Source organism: Rhinatrema bivittatum, chromosome 3, assembly GCF_901001135.1.
Source record: "Rhinatrema bivittatum chromosome 3, aRhiBiv1.1, whole genome shotgun sequence".
Taxonomy (NCBI): domain Eukaryota; kingdom Metazoa; phylum Chordata; class Amphibia; order Gymnophiona; family Rhinatrematidae; genus Rhinatrema; species Rhinatrema bivittatum.
Window position 1 is genome coordinate 560,547,408 of NC_042617.1, and position 26,894 is coordinate 560,574,301.

General features: G+C 43.3%; 1 protein-coding gene across 1 annotated transcript; it reads left to right on the top strand.

Moving 5' to 3' along the window:
• Positions 1-4,590: 4,590 nt before the first annotated feature.
• Positions 4,591-26,174, top strand: LOC115088323 (p53 apoptosis effector related to PMP-22-like). The gene is made up of 3 exons (XM_029596478.1): positions 4,591-4,963; positions 20,669-20,806; positions 23,242-26,174. The coding sequence occupies exons 1-3, from the start codon at positions 4,756-4,758 to the stop codon at positions 23,457-23,459; spliced, it is 564 nt and encodes a 187-aa protein (XP_029452338.1). The 5' UTR covers positions 4,591-4,755; the 3' UTR covers positions 23,460-26,174.
• Positions 26,175-26,894: the final 720 nt, after the last annotated feature.

The following is a 26,894-nucleotide window of genomic DNA, read 5'->3' on the forward strand; positions in this document are numbered from 1 at the left end:
CACACAATGTCACATAGAAGCCCAGGAGCTGGAATGTATAGGCCCTCGAGGAGCGAGTACCTGTTTCCAGGGAAAGCTCAGAGAGAACGATGGTAACTCACTGATGTAGTTGGCAGTGATGACTTCCAGGCAGAAGAGAATACGGAGCAAGTCTGGGAACGAGGGCCCTCGAGGAGTGAGTACTGGTTCCAGACTGTCACCTGAAAAACAAAGGAGAGAGCGAGGCCCCCGAGGAGCGGATACTCCTGGTACGTCCGAGGAGGCAGAGTAGCTTAGGTAGAGTAACCCGAACCCTTGCTAACTCAATCTGTTAGCAAATTCTAAGACCTTATATATCCGTCGCGGGTGACGTCATCTCAGGGGGACGCCCCTGAGGTTCGCGCCATCGCCGGTACTTCAGTCGGGGCCGCACCGCGCGCGCCCCTAGGCCTCCAGGACACATGGCAAGTTGCAGTGTCTAGCCTATCTGGGGGCGCCGTAGAACTTCGGCAGAAGGACACCGCAGCAGCCAATCTTCCCGCGGACGAAGAGGGAGGCGCCAAAGAGGTAAGGAGGGCGGAGAGAGGGCTTCGGGAATCGACGGACACAACACAGCCTCAAAATTCTGCTGCCTGAAGCCGCCGCCTCACTATGCCTCATTATAGAACCGCCCCTGGTTGAAATCTTATAGGCTGCAGCCTTGTAGTTCTCTGAACCACAAGGGATAATAGAAGGACTAGGGGGATAGAACTACAAGGGATAATAGAAGGACTAGGGGGATAGAAGAATTACAAGGGATAATGGACTAGGGGGCACTCTATGAAGTTATCATGTAGCATATTTAAGACTAATCGGAGAAAGTTCTTTTTCACTCAACGCACAATTAAACTCTGGAATGTGGTTAGTGCAGTTAGTGTAGCTGAGTTTAAAAAAGGTTTGGATAAGTTCTTGGAGGAGAAGTCCATTACCTGTTCAAGTTGACTTAGAAAATAGCCACTGCTGCCAGGTTCTTGTACCCTGGATTGGCCATTGTTGGAAACAGGATGCTGGGCTTGATGGACCCTTGGTCTGACCCAGTATGGCATTTTCTTATGTTCTTATGTACCTCTGGGATTAGTCATGTTCAGAACAGTCACAAATGATATTTGGATCTATGTACTACAGTTGTTATTTTTGCTGAAATTTGCAGAAGACGTAGAAAACAGCTTCTTGCTTGATCCAGAGCATCATGCCACTCTACCTCTCCCACCCTATCTAAAGGTAAGGCAGCTATGTTGACATGTTTACTGCCATGTTATGAGTTTTGTAAATACTGGAGCTTTGTATTTAGTATGTGTGTTAAAGAGCATTTATTAAATACTATTTTTCATCAATAGAGAGGGCAATTTTCAAAACCGGTTCACTACCTGAAATTTACCTTCACTCAATCCAGCTAAATGTCTGCAAATACAGGAACACAGATGACTGCAGAAAAAAGACCAAAGGATCCATGCAGTCTGCCAGGTTCTTCTGTCCACACTACCGATGTATCCCAGCTGCCAGGAGCAGAGAGTGAGCGTCTGCCTGCGAGATCCCCTCTCATCCTGAGCAGTCCTTTTCTGTCTTCCTCCTCGGCGTGCCACCATTTTGGGTGGAGGCACACTGCTAGATCCTCAGTTCCCTCCCACCTCTCCCATGTCTGATCACAAAGCTCTGTAATAATCTAAATAGCCAGCGATACTAATCTGGCTTCCTGAGTCCCTCGGTCAGGCAGACCTGGCTATGTGAGCACCGGCGTTGCCACTCGCACTTCCAGTTATTACTTGCAGCCTGCGCTTCTGCTGGGAATTCTAACCTTTGTTTATATGCGGCTATTCTAATATACTGGAAACCGCTTTGGTGAATTTTATATTTAAAAAAGTGAATAGATCTATGTAATAAAGAACTACATTTGCTATTCATTTTGGTAGCCCCATGAAAAAAAAAAATGCCCATAAAGGGTGTTGGGTGCGTGGAACTCGCTCTTGGGGTGGGTGGTAGAGGCTAAAACAGGAATGAAGAGTAAAAGAGCATGAGATATGCATAGAGGGTCCTCGGTTGCTAAAAGTGAAAAGTTAGGAGAAAACATGACCTAGTGCCATTTGTTTATGTGCTTATTACACCCATACTAGACTGATTCAAAAGCTAGTGCTGGAGCTGCCAGAATAAATGGCACAGAGGTTAATATGAAAGGTTAGAAGTACTACTGGAATGTGACCAGCTTTGCCTGGCAGCCTGTGATGTTAGAATCAACTTGCAGTTGGGGCCGTCTGGCTGGCTGCAAGCTCTGGACGAGCCTGAAAGTCCCCAGTGGAAAACCAGGCACTTACATAGCCAGGTCTGTCTGGCAGGCTAGACAGGGGGGAGCTGAGAAGCTCATTGGTAATGGTCACTAATTAAATCGGGCTGTGAGGAGAGAATGAAATTAGAAGGCAGGTCCATGGTGAGCTTCCATATCATTTTTTGTCTAGTGCACACAGTACCCCCACAGCTTCTTTTATTTAATTATTGGCATTTGATATTCTGCTTTTTACCACGAATGGCCTCAATAAATTGAAAGTAGGTTACAATACTGTTATATCAATAAACAATACTGGTTGAAAATCTACATATTTAAAGACAGCTTCATAGGTTCGTTTGTTGCTGTAGAACTAGGAATACTTCTGTCATAAGTAGGTTAATGGACAGGAAGTCTCTGTTGGGAATGCTTGGCTGAGGCCATGCTTTAGCTTTCTTCCAGAAGGTGAAGGAGCTGGACTCCAAGCCCAGGGATGACGGAAGTGTAATGATGCACTGGGGTTCGTTACCAGATTGTGTTTCATTGTGGATCCCTTCCATCGCGGGACTCAAGAGACAAAGCGAAAGAGACTGAGGCATCTGGAGAACTGTGGGGTAAAACCAAACTGAGATATATTGAGGACCCTCCCCACTTGGAGTCTTCACCCCCTCAGGAAAGATGAAAAGTGGGGCTCTCTGTGCTTAGACTGTTTTACCATTTTCACCAGCATTGGAGGGGGGGTAGGGATTCCTACCCGCACACAGATACCCTGCCCACCTGGGGACCTCCTTTTATCTAAGCCTGTAGGGTGAGAGGAAGGACTGCAACTGAGGAGACCTGCTACGGGGTTAAAAAAAATCTGTTTTGAACTGTGCCAGTAGTACACCTGAGTCGCCTACGGTAAAGTTGATTTTGGACACTCCGACTTGAGTCTCCTGAGGCTGTTATTGGCACCCACGGCAGTAAAAGAGTTACACCTCTCCCAGGGAAAAGAGATAATGTGTCAACCCTGTCACTCCGGGTCTTGAAGGAAGGAAAAAAATCCCTTCCCTCCCAGCAACCAAGGATTTAGGCGCTGAGGAAAAGAGACTTGTGCGAGAGCTAGCATGTGGATCCAGCCCCAAAAGAATTATAAATACTTTTATGGCCCCGTCAGTATTAATTCAGCACCAGGAGATGGGGGTTACAGCAGCATGTGCCAGACCTTCTGGTGCAGGGCAGTCTCTGTGCAGATAATACGTGTGTAGGGCTGGCAGTAGCTAGGCTGTCCCATAGAGAAACAGAGGGGTTTCATAGCAAGGGAAGGGCTATTAGCTTGAGTGACAGAGAGGTTCTGTCCCCATAAAGGGTGGGGTCAGTTCTGGAATCTGTGCAGGAGACTCAATGAGTCACTAGGGGAGGTCATGTAGAAGAGCTTGGGGAGAGATGTTTTCCAGGTGGCTGGAGAGGCAGCCAAGGGAAGATCCTGGGAAAGGAGAGATGAGTTTTCCTCTCTTTTCCATATTACAGTTGCTTTCTAGGAGGGAGCCGTCTGCTTCCAGACTGCGAGGATTTCCACTCCCAGAGTTGGAGAGAGAAGGGAAGTCATCTGAGAGACTGGGTATCCAGTTTTGAGTGGGAGAAGATGATTGTCTTGATTTCATGGGGGGGTTCAAAGGAAGAAGACACCTTTTGGGAGAAGTGAAAGAGGTCCTCAGAGTCCTGCCCAACTACTCAGTCTGAGAGTTTTCACTTCCAGGACTTCGGACCTGTACTGTCTTCACCTTTTCTTCGCACATCCGGACTGTTATCTGCTGGACCGATTTCTATTTTTTCATCTTCCATAACATTTCTTTTGACTCGGAGTGTGGATTGTTTTTGTTTGCGTGTGATCCTCTGGGCCTTACAGGTTAGCCTGTCCCACATTAGCAGAAGCCGCAGTGCATGGAGAAGCGCGCTGCCGTCTCTGAAGCGTGCCTGCCTGGGAAATGGGTTTACTTGGTCAATGATTTGTTGGCCATTAGGGGGAATGGGGGCAAGCAGAAGGAAAGAGATGTTATCAGACAACAGGAAGCATTCTCTTACTCTACAATAATGCTATGTGATACCCCCTTGTAAAACAGTTAATTTGGTTTATTAGGGCATTACAGCATATTTAGTCGCTTAAATCAAGTCCTCAGTTTCTTCCTAATGAGATTAACCCAGGTAGCCCAAACAGTCCAGTCCACACCAGCCCAGCCCTTTGGCTTCATTTCTGGCCCAACAGGTCTCTGCAATTTATCACGAGGGTGGAGCTGAATTGGTTCATATCCCAAAGATCCTCTCTATAAAACAGCAGCGCTCTCACAAACAGCTCCAGATGCAGGGCGTACTCTGTGCCAGGTGTGGCTGCCCGGCTGCTTCCCTCTTCGCTCCCTCTTCGCTGCCTTTTTTTTTTTTCCCTCACTTTGGTTCCTGCTGACAAAGTTTTTTCGCTGCGCGCTTTGCCGGAACGAGCAAAGATGTTCAAGTGCGGCGTTGCCTACCCGCGCTGCAAGTGGATCCTGCCGCTGCTGCTGCTCTGCGCCATTGTCTTCGACATCATCGCGCTTTCGGGGAGAGGGTGGCTGGAAACGGAGTCTGAGAGGGAGCACGCCTCCCTGTGGCAGAGGTGCAAGACTACCACCCCCGGAAGTGAAAACTGGGAATGCACGTCGATCCTGGCCCAGCGTAAGTCACAGCACTCGTAAACCTGACCTGCTCTCACCTCCCAGTACTAGAATCAAAACGGTAGCTACTGAGAAGGGTGTTGCGCCTGAAAGAGGTCAATTTATGTTCTCTTGTTAAACCTGGATTCTTTGTGGAGATTGTGGCACCTTTTCTCGTATCAAGGGAAATTATAATGGATGTTCTTGTACATTAGCTTTTAGGAAACCTTCCGCAGATGTTTCTACAGGTGTGAGAGAAGAAGCAAATTTAATATAACCCCCCCCCTCCCCATCCCTCACACACACACATATACACACATTTTCCATATAATTATATATAAGCTATAATTAACATATAATTATATATAACCTATAATTAACAGGCAACCGCAACAAAATGGAAAAGAGTTACAAACTGGTTATACTATGCTGCAAACCATTTATAGCTTTCTTAAATTCAGTTGAGTGTGGCAGCCTTTAAAAAAAAACCCAAAAAAAACAACAACAACAAAAAGAAATTGTAGCACATGAGCTTTCCGGACCAAACTGTAATATATTTTTGGTGTTCTCTGCTTGAAAGTTATCCCAGCCTTCAAAGAATGCCTGTTTCTCCAAGACCAAATATTCGGCTCCTAGAACTTCTCTTTCTCAAGGGCCAGATGTATTAAATGGTTTTCCCCATAGATGCAAAATAGGAAAAAAAAAAAAACCCTTTGGCACGTCTAGCCCTAAGCATGCGTCTATAGAGAATTGCTTAGTACATCTCGCCAACAGTGAACCATTGAATAGTTTGCTTTGGTATTCGGGGGCCAGTTCATCTTGTTTGCAAGGCAATATGTACCAGCTCATACCTCTTACCACTATTCATTGCAAACCGTCCAGCCGCTCAATCTGATTAACCAGTACACACCATTCATGGTGCCCGTGGCTGATTAGGAACCTTAAATACATTCCTGCTCAGGAACAGCTTCAGCCCACGTTGTGTCAGTGATCCAGAGCCAAGTTATGAATCCAGTATCATTTCAATTATCTGGATCGGATCAAATACATTGGCCATTTTTCACAGCACATAGTGAACGTTATTAACTTTTACGGATAATTTGTTTATTCCCCTAAATTCTCCTGATTTGTTAATTCCCCTAAAAAAAAAAAAAAAAAAGCCCATTTCACTGCTATTAAACTGTTTGGAAGATTTATATTGCTTTGTTGGGGAAAACTTAAATTGAAGCAAGGTCCTAAAATACTCCCAATGTTAATTCCATTTTAGTTTTCAATGCAGATGGGGGGTCAATGCCTAAATAAGTCTGTGTTTCTGCATTTTACCGAGCACTGGTGAAATAACGTTAATACCCTTCAGTCTGACACTGAAAGAGAATTCTTCAGCACAAGGTGCTCATGCTGCTGAAGTTTAATTACTTTTCTGGATTTCCACAGCTGAGGCTCTTATTGTAATGGAGCTGTTTATGCATCCTGAAAGCATTATGCAAGCATAGAAAAATATTTTCTACAAGATATAAGATTAATATTAATTTCATTTTGCTTCACTTATGCCAAAAAAAACAACAACCAGATTAGCTGAGTAAAAATAATAACTGAATTCTATCTAAATCATTCGCCAGCACCTTTTTGTATTGAAATCACTATAAACATCTTAAAGAAAAGTCAGCTGTAATCCACCAAGTCTAATCATAGTCCCATTAAATTATATCACTTCTTGTATGTTTTCTTATTTCTTAAAATAACGTGCACGTTTAAAGTCACAAAATAGAGGATTTTCAAATAAGGAAAGCGTTTTTTAATTTGGACATTTAAACGTGCACGTTATTTTAAGAAATAAGAAAACATACATTCAAGAAGTGATATAATTTAATGGGACTATGATTAGACTTGATGGACTACCTTACATCTGAGCAGCCCTTCGTATGCCTATCCCTTAAACAGATAATAGTGATATAAATGAAAAAAAACTATGCTGTTGAATATTTTGTCTAAAACCTCATTTTAGACTGGTAATATATATTAATTTGCAACTTGCTGATATTAGAGCTATTCCAGCTGAGCTGTATCATTGCTGAACAAGTAATGCATAGACTTCAATACAGCCTAATACACAATTTTAAGAAGTCGTATCCACACACTAGAAGAAATGAGGATAGTAAACCACGTGTCTCTCTCTCACCTGTTTCTTGTTATAATGATAGCAACATCAGAATTTTTTTTTGTTTCTGATGTCCAAGCTAATTTTAACATTGATTTGCAATATTTTTTCAGAGGCAACGTAAGTGCAGGTATGGAGATGGTGATCTCTTTTTTGTTCTCTGCCTCATACACATGTCAATGTTAGTATAGATGTACTGAAATGATCCAGAGATAATTTAATATCCAATGAAAACATTGATATTTATCGATTTTTGCTCCACATTATACACGAATCAGTCTATAGATCATATAATATTCCTCAATCTCTTAATCAGTACAGAAACAAAATATTCCATATTATATGTATTACTGTCTTCCACTCTTGGATAAATCCACTCAGTATGAGGTAGGGCATGAAATAACAATATAACTCGCACTCAATCATTCATGAAGCACTTTAGTGGAAAACAAATTCTCAGAAGCCATTTCCATTTAAAAAAACCCCACAAAACCCTACCTTATCAGAGCAGACAAGATCTTTGCTTACTCTCTGCACAAGTCACTTTAATGAAAAAGACACATGGGAAAATTAATTTTTAAACTTGAGGTGGAAAAGTTGATTGTTGGAAGTGAAATCATTCATTGTGTCATCAGCCTGCTCCCAATAACTCTTGAGTCGGTCAAGACTTTCTCTGGCAATGATGCTTCCTTCAAACTACATTTGAGATTGAGCTTCCATCTGACAGGCCTCATGAAAAACACAATACGGTTCAATAAATCTGTCTAAACAGAAGAGGGTCAAGCTTTGACTGTCAGGCTCCCTTTATGGTTGATTTTAAAAAGCATATTGGATTACAAAGGCATAGATCATTAAACTCGGTTGTCTGTCACTATATGCTTGAAGGAGCCCAAGGACTGGGGCAGAAAGTTAAGTTTTGTTTTAATTTAAAAAGCTCCCAGGTTTCATGTCTGCTATTTGAAATAAGAAACCTTTTCCAGCCTGGGCCTATTATATTCTATACACTTTCAATCAGTATAGGATGGTCATCAGCTTTTGGGTTCCCTGTAACTGAAGCCATGGCAGGGGCTGTGCATCCCCAAGTCCTGTTCCCTAAAACATAATTATTATCATCTGTCTTCTGATTACTGTCCTTACATAGGAAAAAAAATGCTTAAATGACAATGTTGTATAATGTTTGCCTCCCAAGAGAGTTCCTGTGAGTCTGACTGGGTATGCATGCAATGTCAAAAACCTTCATGGGCCGGATGTACAAAGCATTTTCCCGTCCAGACACAAGGAGGGACATTTTCAAACAGCCCCCATAGACTCCCCCCGCCCTCCGACTTGATCCAGAGCTTTTAAAGCACATAAATCCATTTGGGAAATTTGTCAGGGTGTGCGGAACCCCCTACGCCATGCATGCACAAAATTGCACTTGCGTGTAAATCCTTTCCCTGCACTGGGCACTCAGCTGTGCAAGGTGATCAATCTGTGATATTCTTTCACAACAAAATCACGGAGCTTTGTGCTCATTTTCCAGCTGAGTTAAGCTTAGTACCATCTGTAGAAGGCGATGACTGAGAAAAATGAGGACATTTTACAGCAGTCACAAGCAGTGAGATAACCCGTTTTGTTGATGCAATGAACAGCTCCTCTTTGTCTGCTGAACCCCTTGTTCCATGGAAATCCTGAAGTCTATTTGGGATGATATTGGTTTGGTATCACTCTCAGAGGGATTATCTTCCATTACAATTAAAACATGCATCTGTTCGCGGAATCATGAAAATACTAATTTGGATCCATCACTTCCCTCTGACTATTGCCCAGCCTCCTCATGGCCAGTTTTAGCAAAAGTCATTGAAGGGGTGGTACGAAAGCAGCCACAGGAGGAGTTCTTAAAGGATCACAAGTTTTTAGATTGATACCAGTTTGATTTTCAACCAACCCAAAACACAGAGACTTTACTGTTGTCCAGCCTAAATCTATTCCAAAAGGGCTTTGATTGAGGAAATAGAAATGCATTAGCATTTTTAAATATTTTGGCCACTTTTGACACCTTAAATCATGATTTATTGTTGACACGATTATCAGAGCTGGGGATATTCGATTTTGTATTAAAATGGTTTAAGTCATATTTGGGTGACTGTGTTCAGCATCTAATGGTTCAAAAGTCCACGTCCTTATGGATCCCCCTAGAAACGGGTGACTCACAGTGTCTGCAACCTTGGTTAATATTTACCTGTGACCCATCTGTAGATTAATAGCTGAACGGGAGGTGGAATGTAGGCCTAGGCAATTCCCGTGACTACCATTGTCTTAGAGGCATTGATACAGGTGGCAAACTATATTACATCAAACAAGCAATGGATGTTTGCAAATAAACTTGCAATGAATATACGAAAAACAGAATGAATAGTGCTTTTGCATCTGTTAAGATCTTTGGGCAGCAACCAGCCAGATGTCCCTTCCAGACATTTGATATGACTTTGTGAGTCAAGGACATTCACCATGGCAGGCCCAATAATCTAGAAATCTCTTCCAGAGACCCTAAAATCAGAGACATGTATTTAGACGTGTGAGAGGCAGGTAAAAGTAATGAGGTTCGTTTAGGCATTTGGGTCTTGAAGTTATAGAGATGCGGTGTCTGAAGAACGTAAGTGAGCTGGTGTCTGTAAAATGCTTTTATGTGTAAAATGCTTTTATGTGTGTTAGTGTTCTAAAGTGTTTATGATTACTAATCTGCCTAGAATGGAAGATAATGCGGTTTATAAATGGTTTAAAATAAATGCATGTAGATTTGAAAATACAATCTACATGGGCTATTTTCCCCCCTTGCCCTAAATATGCCTTTTGGAATGCCTCATAAAAGAATCCATGCTAGAGAAGACCATGTGGATTGAAGGAAGGCAATTTCCAGACAGTCAGTTTACTTTTGAAAATTCCCCTTGTAAATGTCACGGCTCTACTCTTTCTTTTTTATGTAGTATCATTGTACTCAGACTGCTCAAGTCAGTGGGGTAAATGTTCAAGCAGGCCCATACAGTAAAATACGCAGGAGAGCCGGCGCTCCGAGGTGAGCGCCCACTCTCCCCACGCACGCCCAGGCATCTCTCCTGGGCGCACGATTCAGTATTTAAATTAGGGCCCGCGCTAATAAGGAGGCGGGCGGCTGTCAGCAGGTCTGACGGTTGATGTTTAATTTTACCGGCGTCAGTTGTCGAACCTGCTGACAGCCACGGGTTCAAAAAATGGACGCCGGCAAAACTGAGCGTCTGTTTTCCAACTCGCGGGCTGATTTTTCTTTTTTTTAAGAAGATTTTTTATTTTTGGGGCCTCCGACTTAATATCGCTATGATATTAAGTTGGAGGGTGTACAGAAAAGCAGTATTTTCTGCTTTTCTGTACACTTGCCCGGTGCCGTCTGAAATTAACTCCTGTTTGGCCGCACATTTTGCTTTCTGTATTGCGGGTGAATACCTAATAGGCTCATCAACATGCATTTGCATGTGATGAGCGCTATTAGTTTTGGGGGGGGTGGGGGGGGTTGGTCGTACATTTTCCACGCGCTATTACCCCTTACTGTATAAGGGGTAAAATTAGCGTGTCAAAAACGCGCGGCCAAACGGGGGCTAACGGTGCGCTCAGCTGAGCGCACCGTTCTGTTTTGGCCTGATAGCTACGTGTGTAAAAATGTGCATAAACACATGTAAATAGCCTGTCTCATGAACAAACTATTTTATGAACATCAAACATATGCGTCTTTTTGCTTTCATGTACACATCTGCACGTGTGCAAAAAAGGATGGTGTAGGGGTGTTCTGGGTGACTTACTCTCATAGTTTTATACCTGCTAATTATCTCACATAATTGATATCAGGCAGCTCTGTCATCAGTTATCGGTTGGGTGGGAGGTCTGGGTGAACTGGGGGGAGCTGAGGCTGAAGAACCAGGAGAGTCTTGATTACCTGCAGAAAGACTGGGTAAATTGATGGAGGAATCAGAAAACTGGTAATTTTCAATTACGTGCACAAGTTTAAAAAATATATCAACTTATGCATTTAACTTGGGGTTTTACCTGAGCAAGTTCTATTTCTTTTGCATGTAAAATATACACATGTATTTCTAAAATGGGTAAAAAAGTTCAATGCATTGAAATACACTCTTTCAATGCAGTGCAGTTATTTGCACATAAACATACATATGTCCTTATGTTGGGGTGGACATACGCATATTTTATAATCTGCACATAACAATAGGTATAAGTTATAAAATATTGTAGTAGATCTCCGCATGCTCATATATACATATATATGGGACCGCATGGATTTGTTTGAAAGTGATCCTCAAAGTGCAGAGTTAAACTCATTTTCTGAGGGGCCAGAAATTGCTTGATGCAATTTTATTTACAATTAACTTCTTCATAACGTACTCTATTCAGTAGAGAAATATAGAATGGTTAAATCAAAAGGATAATCGAGACAGTCTAGCCTGGGCATCTCATCATCTTGAGATGAATTCATCAAAATGGGGAATTTGATTTTATAATTTGAATATGGGGAATGGGAACAAAGGAATCAAAAACGTTCAACGGCATGATGACAGAATAAAGTTTCATGCAGGATTGGAATGCAGCCTAAATTTTAACTTCTTGTGCTTATAATTACTTGAGATGCGTATTATTATTATTCAGCACTCAGCCTGAGCCATTTTCTGGCCCTCCTTCAGCTTTTTTTTTTTTATTAATAGAAAATTTGGAGGTGGATCCCTAGCTGGCAGTGCTGCAACTTTGCTGTCTCTAAAGCGAGCTGCAGCATGTTGGATGTGTGAAATAAATGCATCGAGCTACTCCCAATAGATGAAAAGGATTAAAGGAACCACCTACAGCCTCTGTCCCACAGCTGCTGCTACTGCTGCTGCCCCATTCAGGAGCACAGAGAAATGCTGAGGCCCAGCAGGAGGGGACGGGGCGGGACAGGAGGGGGTGACAGAGAAGGCCATCTTTAGACCCCTGCAAATGGTGGAACCGGCCCCATTCAGGAGCACAGAGAAATGCTGAGGCCCAGCAGGAGAGGGCGGGACGGGACAGGAGGGGGTGACGGAGAAGGCCATCTTTAGACCCCTGCAAATGGTGGAACCGGCCCCATTCAGGAGCACAGAGAAATGCTGAGGCCCAGCAGGAGAGGGCGGGACGGGACAGGAGGGGGTGACGGAGAAGGCCATCTTTAGACCCCTGCAAATGGTGGAACCGGCCACATTCAGGAGCACAGAGAAATGCTGAGGCCCAGCAGGAGAGGACGGGGCGGGACAGGAGGGGGTGACGGAGAAGGCCATCTTTAGACCCCTGCAAATGGTGGAACCGGCCACATTCAGGAGCACAGAGAAATGCTGAGGCCCAGCAGGAGAGGACGGGGCGGGACAGGAGGGGGTGACGGAGAAGGCCATCTTTAGACCCCTGCAAATGGTGGAACCGGCCCCATTCAGGAGCACAGAGAAATGCTGAGGCCCAGCAGGAGGGGACGGGACGGGACAGGAGGGGGTGACGGAGAAGGCCATCTTTAGACCCCTGCAAATGGTGGAACCGGCCCCATTCAGGAGCACAGAGAAATGCTGAGGCCCAGCAGGAGAGGACGGGGCGGGACAGGAGGGGGTGACGGAGAAGGCCATCTTTAGACCCCTGCAAATGGTGGAACCGGCCCCATTCAGGAGCACAGAGAAATGCTGAGGCCCAGCAGGAGAGGACGGGGCGGGACAGGAGGGGGTGACGGAGAAGGCCATCTTTAGACCCCTGCAAATGGTGGAACCGCACTGGGCCCTATGAGATGGAGGGGGCCCCGAGGCACCCATTCAGGCCTCTGGCTAGGGGAGAGGAGTAGGGGCAGAGCTGGCACTGATGGGAGCAGTAACTGGGAGAAAGCTGGCTCCTGTGTGGGGCTGCTGGTGGGAGGAGGATACAGGAGCCTTGTCCCTGCCCTCCAAAGGTTAACTGTTCCTCTCTTCTCTGGGTCGTAAGCGTGGAACTGCTGCGGCATCCTCCACTCCCACAGCTGATTGTTCCTAAAAACCCCTCAGTCACAGGAGATGGCAGCAGCAGGAGCAGACACAGCAGTGTTTCTTCCTGCTCCAGTTCTGGTTCTGGTTCTGGCCTGGCTTTTGGGGTATGCGACCTGTTCGATTGCAAGAGGGGGCAAGCATGGAAGTTAAGAGAGAGGGTAGGAAAAGAATAAACTACTAGACAGGATAAATCAAAGCACAGACACACATAAGTTGCAAAGTAGCTTATTTTAGTTTTGGTAATGATTGGTTTTCTAGGGATGTGCACACTAGTTTTTTGCATTCATTTTGATTTTTGGAGATTTTTTGTTCTTTTTTTGTTTTTAGGTTTTTCTTTATTATTTTTGTATTTTTGCTAATAGTGTACCCTATTTTCCCCAAATAGTACAATTACTGACATTTTTTTTTCCTTTTTTGATTTGTTTGATAAAAAACAAAAATGGGCTCATTTGTCATGTTTTACACTTTTATTTCAATTGAATGCAGATCCCTATTGCCTGTTATTTTGTGTTAATTTTGCATTTATCAATGGTAAGTAAATACGCATGGGAAGGTACATTACTGTGCATCTTCATTTCATTATTATATCGTCTAAGACAGTGGTTCTCAACCTTTTTTCTATCAGGACACACCCGAGAGATGATGCTCACATGAGTGACACACTGATCACATGACCAACATGAGACTAAATATAAGCATCTGCTTTGCATCCCCAGGAGTCCCTGCTGCCTAACAATGGGTGCGGAGCAAAGCTAAGACATTTCCCTGTACAACTCACCATACAAAAAAAGATATTCTGATTCTGGTCTCATCTTAATAACAGAATCACAAACTCCCTCTGCTACCAGGTGCACTGTAAAATAATACAAACAAACCCCACTCTGTACACATCTATCAAACCTGCCATACCTCAGCAGCACTAACTCTACAGTGCAATATATTATTGAGAGAATACAACAAATAAGGCTGATACAAATCCTTACATGCTAGTAAAGTACCTCATCTCAGTCACATACATTTTATTTTATTTAAGGTTTTTCTATACCGGCATTCATGATAAGATCATATCATGCTGGTTTACATACAGGACACTAGGGATGTGAATCGTTTTCCATATCGTCTTAACGATAGAAATCGTGTGGCAGGGCAAGAAAATCGTCTTAGGCACGATTTTTTAGTTAAAAAATCGTTAAAAATCGTTTTTTCCCGATTAGTGCGCACTAACTCGAGTTAGTGCGCACTAACGGGAGTTAGTGCGCACTAACGGAGAGTTAGTGCGCACTAACTGAAAATGATACAATTTGACACTTTTCAGGTCAGTTAAGGTCAGTTTAGGAATGAATATGTATTCCTATTGGCTGCCCTCTTATTTATTCATGTTACCAAGTTTCCTACTGACAGTATATGGGGGATGGGAAATGGAAACAGTTGGTAGCTTGACAAAACAAGTAATGTGATCAGTCAATGTGACTAGAACTTGTGCCCTAACCCTGATACCAGGGGTATTGTGATCTTCCTGCACACAGTGCCCTATCCCTATTAATACCAGGAGTGTTGTGATCTTCCTGCACACAGTGCCCTATCCCTAATACCAGGGGTGTTGTGATCTTCCTGCACACAGTGCCCTATTCCTGATACTGGGGGTGTTGTGATCTTCCTGCACACAGTGCCCTATTCCTGATACCGGGGGTGTTGTGATCTTCTTGCACACATCCCGATATCAGGGATAGGGCACTGCATGCAGGAAGATCACAACACTCCTGGTATTAATAGGGATAGGGCACTGCATGCAGGAAGATCACAACACTCCTGGTATTAATAGGGATAGGGCACTGCATGCAGGAAGATCACAACACCCCTGGTATCAGGGATAGGGCACTGTGTGCAGGAAGATCACAATACCCCGGAGGAGTGAGGGTCAGGCAGCTCCCCCCTGTCTGTGAAGCCAGCCTCTCACTAGTAATGCAGGGAGGGAGCTGTCTCAGACTTCACCATCCCCCCCCCCCCCCCCTCACCCACACACCATTCACTAGCTGGGACATGGGGGAAGTCAGGAGTGAGGGTCAGGCAGCTCCCCCCTGTCTGTGAAGCCAGCCTCTCACTAGTAATGCAGGGAGGGAGCTGTCTCAGACTTCACCATCCTTCCCCCCCCCCCCCCCCCTCACCCACACACCATTCACTAGCTGGGACATGGGGGAAGTCAGGAGTGAGGGTCAGGCAGCTCCCCCCTGTCTGTGAAGCCAGCCTCTCACTAGTAATGCAGGGAGGGAGCTGTCTCAGACTGGTATCAGGGTTAGGGCACTGTGTGCAGGAAGATCACAACACTCCTGGTATTAATAGGGATAGGGCACTGTAAGAGATGACTGTAGTAGATTGAATAAAGATCTGATGTTTCTGCTCTCCTCACACCAAACAAAAACAACACACAAGCAGAGAAGCCCTTCTTACAAAGCTGAGCTAGTGAGTTAAGTAGGAGGAAAAGTAAACATACTGGTGCCAGTGTGGCTACTTAAAAAATACACTTACCAACAATCAATTACATATATTTGAACTGTGTACAGTTCCAGCCAGGACCACCTTTCTAAAATGCACAGTGATTGGCAAATTCAACATGCACTAGCATTTCAGGTGCCTGCTAACAAAAATAATAAACAAACAAGTTCTAGTCACGTGAGTGCTGATCATTACATTACTTTTTTGTCAAGCTTCCAACTGTTTCCATTTCACATCCCCCCAACCATATTGGTAACATCAATAGATAAGAGCACAGCCAGCCAATAGGAATACATACATACATATTCATTCCTAAGTGACCTTTACTGACCTGGGAAGTGTGAACACTTTGTTTCATTTTCTGTTGGTGTTCGTTAGTTTCCAGTTCCATTTCCCATCCCCCCAACCATCACCTCAGTGGTAACCTTGGTAATATCAATAGATAAGAGGGCAGCCAGCCAATAGGAACACATATTCATTCCTAACTGACCTTCAGTGACCTGGAAAGTGTTTATTTGTATCATTTTCAGTTAGTGCGCACTAAATCGAGTTAGTGCGCACTAACGGGGAGTTAGTGCGCACTAACTCGAGTTAGTGTGCACTAACACGATTTAACGATTTTTAACGATAAATCGTTAGAATTTCTATTGTATCGTGTTCTATAACGATTTAAGACGATATAAACATTATCGGACGATAATTTTAATCGTTGAAAAACGATTCACATCCCTACAGGACACAGACAGATCTGCCTTCACCAAATATAGAATACAAGACCACAAATTACAAATGTGCATGCACTGCAAAACTGAAGAACTAGAAAGCAAAGAGGTAGGCAATCTATGTTAACCATCAGGTATATACAAAGGAATAGATGCCTTGATCTTTTTCAAACCTTTTATTGAAGTAGAGACATAGTCATAAAAACTGCCCAGTTTTTATGACTATGGGCCTTATTTTCCAATATCACATTGGTAACACATTAGGGGGTGATGTTTTCCCACTGCACAATGATTCTTTCAGGGTTTTATCGCAGTGCATGATATTGAGAGAGAGAGAGAGAGAGAGAGAGAGAGAGAGAGAGAGAGAGAGAGAGAGAGAGAGAGAGAGAGAGAGAGAGAGAGAGAGAGAGAGAGAGAGAGAGAGAGAGAGAGAGACTTACTATAGTGCCTATGCCCTACATAGGTATTTGAATCCCTATGGGAGGGCTACCTACTAACTCAGGGTGGGGATTAGGTATGAGCGTCGGGGGTTGGGGGCCACTTTTGCATTCCACATGAGACCTACGGACAGAACAGTGGTCTCTAGTGCAGATTTGCTGGCCGTCGGAGTGAGGACGCTCACTCCAAGCGGAGATTTGGCCAACATTTTCTCCACCTAGCATGTTGTTGCCCAGGTAGAGTGTCCATCAAGCTAGGTGGAGAGAACGTTGCCCAAACCACTTCTTGGTGTGAGCGTCCTCACTCCGACGGCCAGCAAATCTGCACTAGAGACCACTGTTCTGTCCGTAGGTCTCATGTGGAATGCAAAAGTGGCCCCCAACCCCCGACGCTCATACCTAATCCCCACCCCGAGTTAGTAGGTAGCCCTCCCATAGGGATTCAAATACCTATGTAGGGCATAGGCACTATAGTACGGCTCTCTCTCTCTCTCTCTCTCTCTCTCTCTCTCTCTCTCTCTCTCTCTCTCTCTCTCTCTCTCTCTCTCTTGCAACAGGCTGTCCGGAACTACCGTGGATGGCGCACACGATACACAGGTTCCCGCTGTTAACGCGATTCGTGAATTTATCGCACTCAAAACTGACTGTACCCGTCACTCCCCTCTATGCCCCCATCACCTCTCACTTTTCCCAACTACTTAATCATCCCTTCACCTGCTCGTATCGCTGTCCAACATTCCCGACAGCCCCCACCCCTGCTTCCTCTCTCCCCCTGCTCAAATCTCCCTGCACTTCCCTACCCAGCATGCATCTGACACCTCTTTTCCACCCCTTCCTGCTCAGCATCCCCCGACCTCCCCTCTCCCCAACACAGCAGTCCCATACCTCCATCTCTGCCTCCACTTCCATCTCTCCTCCCTGTGCAGCAGCCCCCATCCCCTCCTGCCTCCTCCTCTCTCTACTCAGGAACCCCAACCTCCTTTCCCTCATCTCTTTCTCCCTATCTTCCCACGCCTTCCTACCCAGCACATTTCCCCCTCCTCCTGGCTCCCAGCCAGCAGAAAAGCCTTCAGTCCAATCCAGCATCTCTCTCCCTCTTTATCAGCAGTAGATGTGGGCAAGAAGCACTGAGGCAGGGAAGATGAGGAGACAGCAGCAGCGGATCTATAGAGCACGCACCTTTCTCCCTTATGCTCCTGCTTTCACATCCAGGCCCCATGAGGTGACAAGAGCATCAGCAGCCTCACTGCCAGGCCAGGCAGGGGAAGATCAAGTTGGTGTCCGGCCGGGCCCATATGAACAGGAGTTGGTGATATCTCGCTCTGATCTGGGTGAAAGAGAAGAGAATAAAGGAAGCAAGAGCAGCTTCCTGTCATACCCAATAAAGGAGAAGTCAGTAGGGATGTGAATCGTTTATCTGACTATTGAAAATATCGTCAGATATGGGGGGGTCCCCGATAGCGATAGGAAACCCCACGATTAATTTAGTGGGTTTTCTTATCATTATGGGGGGGGGGGGCGGGAAGAAAGGACACAACCTGACCCTTTAAAATGAGTTTGTTAGTATCCCCCCACCCTCCGGACCCCCCCAAACATTTTTAAATACCTGGTGGTCCAGCGGGGGTCCCAGGAGCATTCTCCCGCGCTCGGGCTGTCGGCTGCCACTAATCAAAATGGCGCCGATGGCCCTTTGCTCTTACCATGTGACAGGGGCTATCGGTGCCATTGGTCGGCTCCTGTCACATGGTAGGTGCACTGGATGGCCCGCGCCATTTTTAAAGATGGCGCCGGCTTAACTGAAACAGTGCTTGCCTAGTTTCTCTCTTCAGGCTGTTTGCAAAAATTGCAGGTGGCTGCATTTCCTCCTCTTGGCATCCAATTCTGACTGGTGTTCCCCAAGGGTCAGCCCTGTCGGCTTTGCTTTTTAATATCTATACGCAGCCTATTTGTAAGTTTGCTTGCAGGACTGCCCTTGGGGTATCGCCTATATGCTGATGGTATCCAGTTTTATATTCAACTGGGATCGTTTTGGGATGAGACTATGGCCTTTATTTCCTGCTGTGTTGCCGCCATTCGTCAATGGCTTATGCATAATAAATTGGTGCTCAATCTCTTAAAAACAGATCTTTTAATCATTCACCATGGGGATGCCCTTACTCTGTCCCCTCTGTTGAAAACTGAGAATTGCAATGTCCAACTTTCTGACAATATTAAAAGTTTAGGGGTGATTATTGACTCCAGTTCAGACAAGTGGTTCAAACTGGCTTCTTCAAGTAATGAACCTACATGGTCTGACGCATTTGCTATCTAATCCTGACTCTCTGTCTGCCTCTGTTGGATTATTGCGATATGCTGTATTTTGGTCTTCCTGTCAATTCCTTGTGTACATTGCAGCTCCTACAGAATGTGGTTGCTCGGTTGATTTCAGGCACCGCTTATGAGGGATTATATTTCTCCAATTTAGTTTCATCTTCACTGCTTGCCTGTAGAATTATGTGTAAGTTACAAAACTGCCATGTTCGCGCACAAGCTTTTAGCTTTGGATTCTTGTCCCTGGGCTAATTGTCTATTAAGGATCTACAATCCATCACGGGCCTTGCGATCTTCACAACGTGGCCTGCTCACCGTTCCATCTGGCCAAGATACCTGAGGGGGCGTTTTCTGTGGCAGCTCCCATATTGCGGAACCATTTATCGCAAGAGTTGTGGTTAATAACCTGTATTAAAACCTTTAAGGGGTTACTGAAAACTCACCTTTTTAGGCTTGCTTTTGACTGATGTTCTGATAAGGTTTTATCTAAATTCAGGGCCGGTGCATCCCATTAGGTGAACTGGGCGGTCACCTAGGGTGCCAACCATTAGGGGGTGGTGAAGAGCAGTCATGAGGGGCCACAAGTGGAGCCCATCCTGCTCGCGGCTGAGAAAAGCAAACACTGGCGGGTCACGAGTGGCGTCTCAGTGAATGAGGTCGGGGACCAGTGGGGGAGCGGGCACAAGGCAGAAGGTTCGCCTAGGGTGCCTAACACCCTTGCTCCGGCTCTGTCTGAATTGTATTTCTGATTTGAGTGGTAGCCACTCTTGTGGCATTTATGTTGTTTGTTTTATTTTATGTATGTTATTTTGTGAGCCGCCTAGAGCAATTGGCTTTGGCGGCATATAAGCAGGAATAAAGAACTAAATAAATGTCTTAGGTCATGCGTTGTGATGTGAGTTCTTACAACAAGTCAATAGCATTGGTGGCGAGTGGAGGTGGCTGGGGATTGTTTATGCTCTCAGCTATCTATAAGGGGGCGAGTCCTCTGGTTCTTCAATTTAAGCACCATTTTAGAATTCATTAGAGATAGTTTTAAAGAAAACCGGATCCTTCTACCTGACTTGCCTATGCTTTGAATTAATGACAAATGCACAGAGACAGGTGATACAGCTCTATTTTATTTATTTATTTAACACTTTTCTATACCGACCTTCATAGATAAAACCATATCGGATCGGTTTACATCGAACAGGGTAAAAAAAAACAAACTGTAGTGACAACTAACGTAAATCAACAAAAGGTGTGGAAGAGGCAAAGTTACATTCAACAGGGAGTAAGAACTTTAAAATGTATTTATTTATTTAAAATTGTTTGTAGACCTCCTATATGGACTATAGTAGATCTAAGCCGTTCTAAAAGGAGAATACCTAAAAAAGGCACTTAGAATGGAGATGGTTGTATGCCACTTATGCTAAGTTAGAAGTTGCGGTGCCTGCTCTGACTCATCATTGGCTTAAGGATCAAAGGAAACTGTACACTAAACTCAGACCAGCACTGAGCTCAGAGGTAATGGAGATTTTCTGCAGTTTTAATAGCATTATTTCTCTGTTCTTTTTTTTTTTTTTTTTCAAGCTTGGGGAAAAGCAACAGCTGCCCTGACGGTCCTTGGCTTCATATTCCTGATCTTCTCGTTCATCCTTTCCTTCGTGGCCCTGTGTGTACCGCAGCTCGGCTTGGCAAGACTAATTGGAAGCTTGCTCTTCCTTGCCGGTAAGATTCAATTCCAAAAATGTACATCAACGAACAAAGGCCTACGGTTGCTTTATAAAACTCCGGGACTTTGACGCAGAAAACCCTCCTCGATCATTTAGCTTTTATTGTGTGAGTTACTTGGATGCCGTGCCAGCTGGAGCACAGAGTAATGAGAAAAGCACAGATTGCCTCTTACCTTTTGATAAAATCCACGCATTTAATTTAGAAAACTTTAAATTACTTATTTGTAAGCTGATCTCCTCAATTTGAGACCTCAGGGATTAATGCCATTAGTTTGGTGGAAACATTGAGATGGGCCTAGTGAAGTGTAGGGTATTGGCTTGTTTGGGGCAGTGACTCAACATCCAGAGCCTCTGTGTCTTGAGCTAACACGGCCTGACTATCCAGGGAAAGAATCCGTGTCTGGGCATCTGGGTGACCCCACAGATGAACCTGCTCTCTCCACCTCCCCTTAGTAAATGGTTCAAACTTCACTTAACATTGCTAAACTCTTTATATAGTCTTTCTCTCATTACTACCAGTTGTTAACATGTTTTGTGTGTAGCCAGGGGTTCAATTACATTTCAAATTTTGTGAGTGAATAAGATCCATGCATCTAATCTTGGAAGTATTCTCATATTTTCTAAGTTGCACTAAGGCACCAAGCAAAAAAAAAAAAGAAAGATTTTCGGATCTCAAACTTGTCTACATTCTCATTTTTGTAGATTAATACGCATTTTTTTTGTATGTGGAAATGATCTGTGTTGAAATATCTGCAAATAGGTTCAGAAATCCAGGGCATGAATGATTCCCTGTAATTTGAAAAGGATAAACCTCCTCCAGCTTGGTTCGAATCCAGATATGGGTCTTCTGGTGTCTGTTTGGATAATCAGAGTCAGCTTGACCTGCTTGAATTTGAATGCTTAAACCTGAATTTATTTGGATTGTTTTGCTTTATGAGCTGTGTTCTTTTCTTCTCTGAGAGAGGTTAGTGAAACAACTTGTAAAGCAGCTGTCTTAACAGCATTTATTCAGAAGATATTTGTCAAAAGAAAAAAAATCATTATATTCTGAAAAAAGATAACTTGAAGCACTTAGATGGAGTAGCTACTAAAGATGTAGCAATAACAGCCTCTAATCCACATGCAGAGCTGCCCACAAACACCCAGATGCATATGCATCTTTAATTTGACCACAGATCCAAGTATCTTTACTCCTGCTTAAGGTTCATGTAAGACTGGGCCACAGCACTGCAATAAATACATGTAGTCGGATAACTTGTGACTTATCCAGATTTCTTCAAAAGTTATCCGGATAAGTAGTACTGCTACTTTGTGATGTTTTTGCACATAGTGTTTTTAGGAGAGAGAGCACCTAGCTATAAGGCCCTCATAGTGGTTAGGTATTTATACCTTTCTAGGAGGCCCACCTAGCTACTCGAGGTGAGGTTTAGGTATCAGTGTAGGTGTTAGGGGCCACTTTGACATGCAGAGTGTGACGTACGAACAGAACAGTGCATTCTTGTGAAGATTTGATGACAAAAATGAGATTTGTGCCATGTTCTCTCAAACTAGCTTAATGGACTGGGTAACATCAAGCTAGGTTGAGAGAGCATGGCACAAATCTCATTTCCTCACGCCGAAGTTCGTACATCGCACTCTGCCTGTCAAAGTGGCCCCTAACTCCTACACTAATACCTAAAACTCACCTCGAGTAGCTAGGTGAGCCTCCTATAGGGGTATAAATACCTAACTACTATGAGGACCTTATAGCTAGTCTCTCTCTCTCTCACTCAAATAGTGAAAATGCTATTCGCAAAAACATTGCAAAGTGTTATAAAGCCTTAATGCAATTGAAAAAGGTGTAGTTAAAACTGTGCAATATGGCATTGCAAAGCCAGCCTACTTGGCCAGAAATCTCACCCCAAACTCCTCCCCTTTTCCTAATTTGCATTGCACCATGCGTTATGGTGTTTTCGCATGTGTTAAAGGCGTTTTTCGCATGCGAAAATGCCATATAGCACTTTGATAAATGACCCCTTAAATGACTTTTGAAAAGGACCCCTCTTTATATAAAAAGGTATAATAAGAACCATGCATATTGTAATAAAGCTGGTAATGTGTGAGCTGATCTGCTGACAACTTTCTATTGCAATTTTTAAAAATTCAGTTATTTGCATGAATTGCCCTATTCACACATCCAGAGGTTTAACGTATTCAAAATATCTAAGCTTCTAAAGCTTAAAACACAAGTGGAAGTCTGCAAATATTTGTGTCCATACCTAGATCTAAAAGATCCGATTCATGAAAGTATGGATATTTACATAATTATTTCAGTTTTAGTGTGTGCGAAGAGGATTGGCAGATTTATGATGGATGACATCGAAGTGCAATGAATTAACAGCATTGGTGCTAATGTCTCATCTTCTTCCTTTTCTCTTTCTATTTGCTCAGTCGTACTTCAGTTTATTGCCCTGATCATCTATCCGATAAAGCTCACAGAAGAGCTGGAAGACAACAATGAAAAGTATGTGTACAGCTGGACCTATGGCTTTACGTGGGGCTGCGTGATTATCATGTTTGGCTGCGCCATCGTGTTCTGCTGCCTCCCCATGTTTGAGGATGAAATCTTGGGAAACACCAAGCCCACCTATTTCTACTCGTCCTCCTGAACAACCTGAGCAAGAGAAGAACAACCTGGTCACATGATAGCCTTGAGCAGATACAGCAAAAGAGAAGATCTTAAGTTTTTAGTCTATAGAAATGCTGGCCTTGCAAGATCATTATATCTGTGTGTATGTGTCTGTCTGTCTGCCCTCCTAATAACTTTTGAATTGTTCATTCATAGAAAGTAGAGCACCCAGTGACCCTGACTCACACTGTCATGTGCCCTTGATGTCTCTACACTTAGAATCTCAGTTTCTTTCTCCTTCTTAAGGGAAACAGGCCGGTTAGATTAGCTGAAATCTCAGGGAGGTCGGAGCACACTGAGATGTCATCAAGCATTTTGAATGTTGCCCTGCCTCGACTTAACCAGATGCAATTTTCGGTACCACAGAAGGACATTTGGCATCATGTAATGTTCACACATTTCCTTGTTTTTCTTGTAGTTTGATCCCTGTTGCTGATACAAAGTTAGTAAAGAGCTCAGCAGTTAACACTATTTATGCAACTCAAAGAAATTAAATTTTAGATACATGTTCTACACTGTTTGTATTTAAGTATTTGCTCTTAATATGGCTTTCTAAAAAATTATGTAGTGTCCTATTGATGGAATCTTTTCCAACCAATACGGCAAAGGTTCCATCATTGCCGTAAAAAACTTGGCATTGCCACCAGACTGAACTGTTTCCCCCTGCCAGCTATAAGAAGTTGAATATTGAGAAAAGCACCAAGCAAACAACTGTACCATCTATTTATTAGAATGTTATTTGTCGACAAAGTAAGTGATGGGAATTGATTCATTCTGTAATTAGCAAAATAAAGCTAGAAAACTGAACAGGAAGAAGAAGAAGCAGGTTGGAGACAATATACGTTGAATCTTTCCAGGAAGGTGGACATTGAAGAGAAATTTCTTTCTTCTGCTTCTCATTTTTTGGGAAGCTTATCCACGACATATTTGAATGCCATTTCCAAACCATGGCATATCCTAGACCTGCCTGGAAGATGCAGTACCTCAAACTCAGCTTCCGCAGGATCTGCACAGGCAGAGCCTTCCCAATCTTTTCTGAAACATGGAAGTCAGAGTAACTAGCAAAAGATGCAAGGGGTGAATTTCAGTTCGTTCGTGCTTCAGCAGAATCCTGCCTTTCTAAAGGGATGCATCAGTGACCTCCACAATCAAGGACTCACTGGCTATATTCCTTACCCAAGATGGGTGCAGGTGATGCGGTTAAGAACCAAATTGAACAATACTAACTTCCTGTTGGTAGGTAGCTAATTGCAAAGTCAGTTCTGTCCACTTTGTGCTGCAACACTGCGATAGGGAGCGGAATGCATCAGAGTCACAGTACCTTCTTGATAAAGACGTTGACGGTTGCTCATTGTAGTCCATCAGTGACTTGTGGAGAATCAAATCTATTGCTAAAGTGACTGAGCAATTTTTGGGTTGGAGCCAGGCAATTTCCTGACCATGGCAATGGAGATACTGCTGTTTAGATCCAGGTAGGAAATATGACCAGACTCATGATTGCTCCCTTTAATACCCTAGCACCTGACAATGGATGCTTCTCAGGTCACAGGTAATGATAGTAGTTGAAGTCCACAAGCACCAAAATCCACAGCTGGGCCGACAAAAAAAAAACCCAAGGAAAAAACACTTTCACGCATACTTTTACTATGCACTAATGGTTAATGAGCTACTTTGCAGAATTTTGCATCACAACAGCTCATTAAATATGTTGAAATTAAATTTTGCAAAAGTACACACAAACTTTATTATTTGTGAAGCTGAAAGACTTGGCACAGTCTGCTTCACGTGATAAAGGGAAAATAGTGACTGCACTATTTGCTGTTATTCTGCATGAAGCAGACTTTGTGAAATGTATTTCTCTTTGGTACAGTGGTGTGTAAGGATCAGTATCCCCAGGTTTTTATGCCAATCCATTGAGCCATTCGTTCTGTATTTCACTGGTTTTAGCACTGTTGAAATGAAATTTAAAAAACACAAACAAATATCAAATACAACCACATTTACAGCTTACTGTAACTGCAAAGTTGAACTTCCCTGTCGCTAACCTATCACATATGGGAGCAACCACTAACATCTAAATATAATACATTAAAAATAGTCCTCCTCTGCTCAATACCTCAGTTGTAGTACTCACTTATTTTCAAGTACCACAATTCCCTGGTTGGGTAATGTGCTTAAATGCTTCAATTTTTTATCATATGGAAGAAAGGATTTTATGTAAAATAAATGGTCATGAAAGAGGACATGAGTTAGAAACATTTCTGTAGAGCAGTGTAACCCTACCAACAAGACAAGTATGAAAACCAAACCTAAAAACATTGGCAGATTAATAAAGCGGGAGGTTTTACTTTAAGAGTTTTCTATGAATGCAGTCACAGAGCGGTAGAAGGCTATTGTTTTTCAGCCTGTAATAGCATGATATCATCACCTGAAAGAATATGGATCTTTAGCGCTGGCATCAGCACTAGAGAAGGCTGATGGGGAACTCTGAAATTGAAGCTATCAAACATTTTAAGATATTAGATTCTGTTAATGGCAAGAAAAATAATAATTGTTTTATTGCTTGTGTTATTATTAAAATATCCTCTTGCTTCTTTCTGGGAGTCTGTGGTTTCTATTTTAAGTCTTATTCCTAGTTTGCTTTTCTTATGTTTATATAGCTCTTAAAAATAAAGTATGCATCCCATGTATTACAGCACTGCCATTGGTTTTAAAGATCCCTTTCCTGGTGTCCATTCTTGGATTCTTCCTACTACATTGGTGCTTTGTATGTTTGAACAAGATGCCCATTTCTGTTTCTGATAAGTCTCAACTCAGCAGTTCTCCTATTTACTAAGACTGATAATTGTAGCTGTAGCTAACTCAAGGAACTTTCAAAAACTTTAGAATATTTGAATGTTTTTTCATAATTTAGTTGGCAAATGAACCATCTGAGCAGTTTTTCATTAGCATTGTTGCTTCAAAAGTTTTCATACTAGAAAGCCAATGCGCAAAAACGCATTAACACTGGCCATTAAAACATGTTCATTAGGTCGTGTTAATGGCCCGGGTTTAATGACATGCAAATAAGTTTTGCATTACTTTACTAGCATAATATGGGCAACCAGGACTCATGGCACCTCTCCCTCGGTTCCTTACAAATACACCATCCCAAGAAAATAATGCACGAAAACAGCTGATTGGAATGTCAAAAAGGTTGCAGCTTTATTAACATACAATTCACCAGAGCTACCAAAAGCCAAACACAATAACCCCCCAAGGGTACATCCACCTCGCCCCAGCAAGATGTTCCCTCCACAGGCCATCAAGCCTGTAATTAAACAAGGCGTCCTTATTACTAAAAAATAACCTCATAATTAAATTTGTGTCAACCTCCGACATGCAACAGATCAAAAGAGTAGCTTGGTCATTAATA

What these genes read in the sequence shown, in the direction of transcription:
- LOC115088323 (XM_029596478.1), top strand. Translation starts at nt 4,756, where the DNA reads ATGTTCAAGTGCGGCGTTGCCTACCCGCGCTGCAAGTGGATCCTGCCG. An exon ending in CACGTCGATCCTGGCCCAGC is followed by an intron (nt 4,964 to 20,668) that starts GTAAGTCACAGC and finishes TTTTTTTTCAAG; the next exon opens with CTTGGGGAAAAGCAACAGCT. An exon ending in AAGCTTGCTCTTCCTTGCCG is followed by an intron (nt 20,807 to 23,241) that starts GTAAGATTCAAT and finishes CTATTTGCTCAG; the next exon opens with TCGTACTTCAGTTTATTGCC.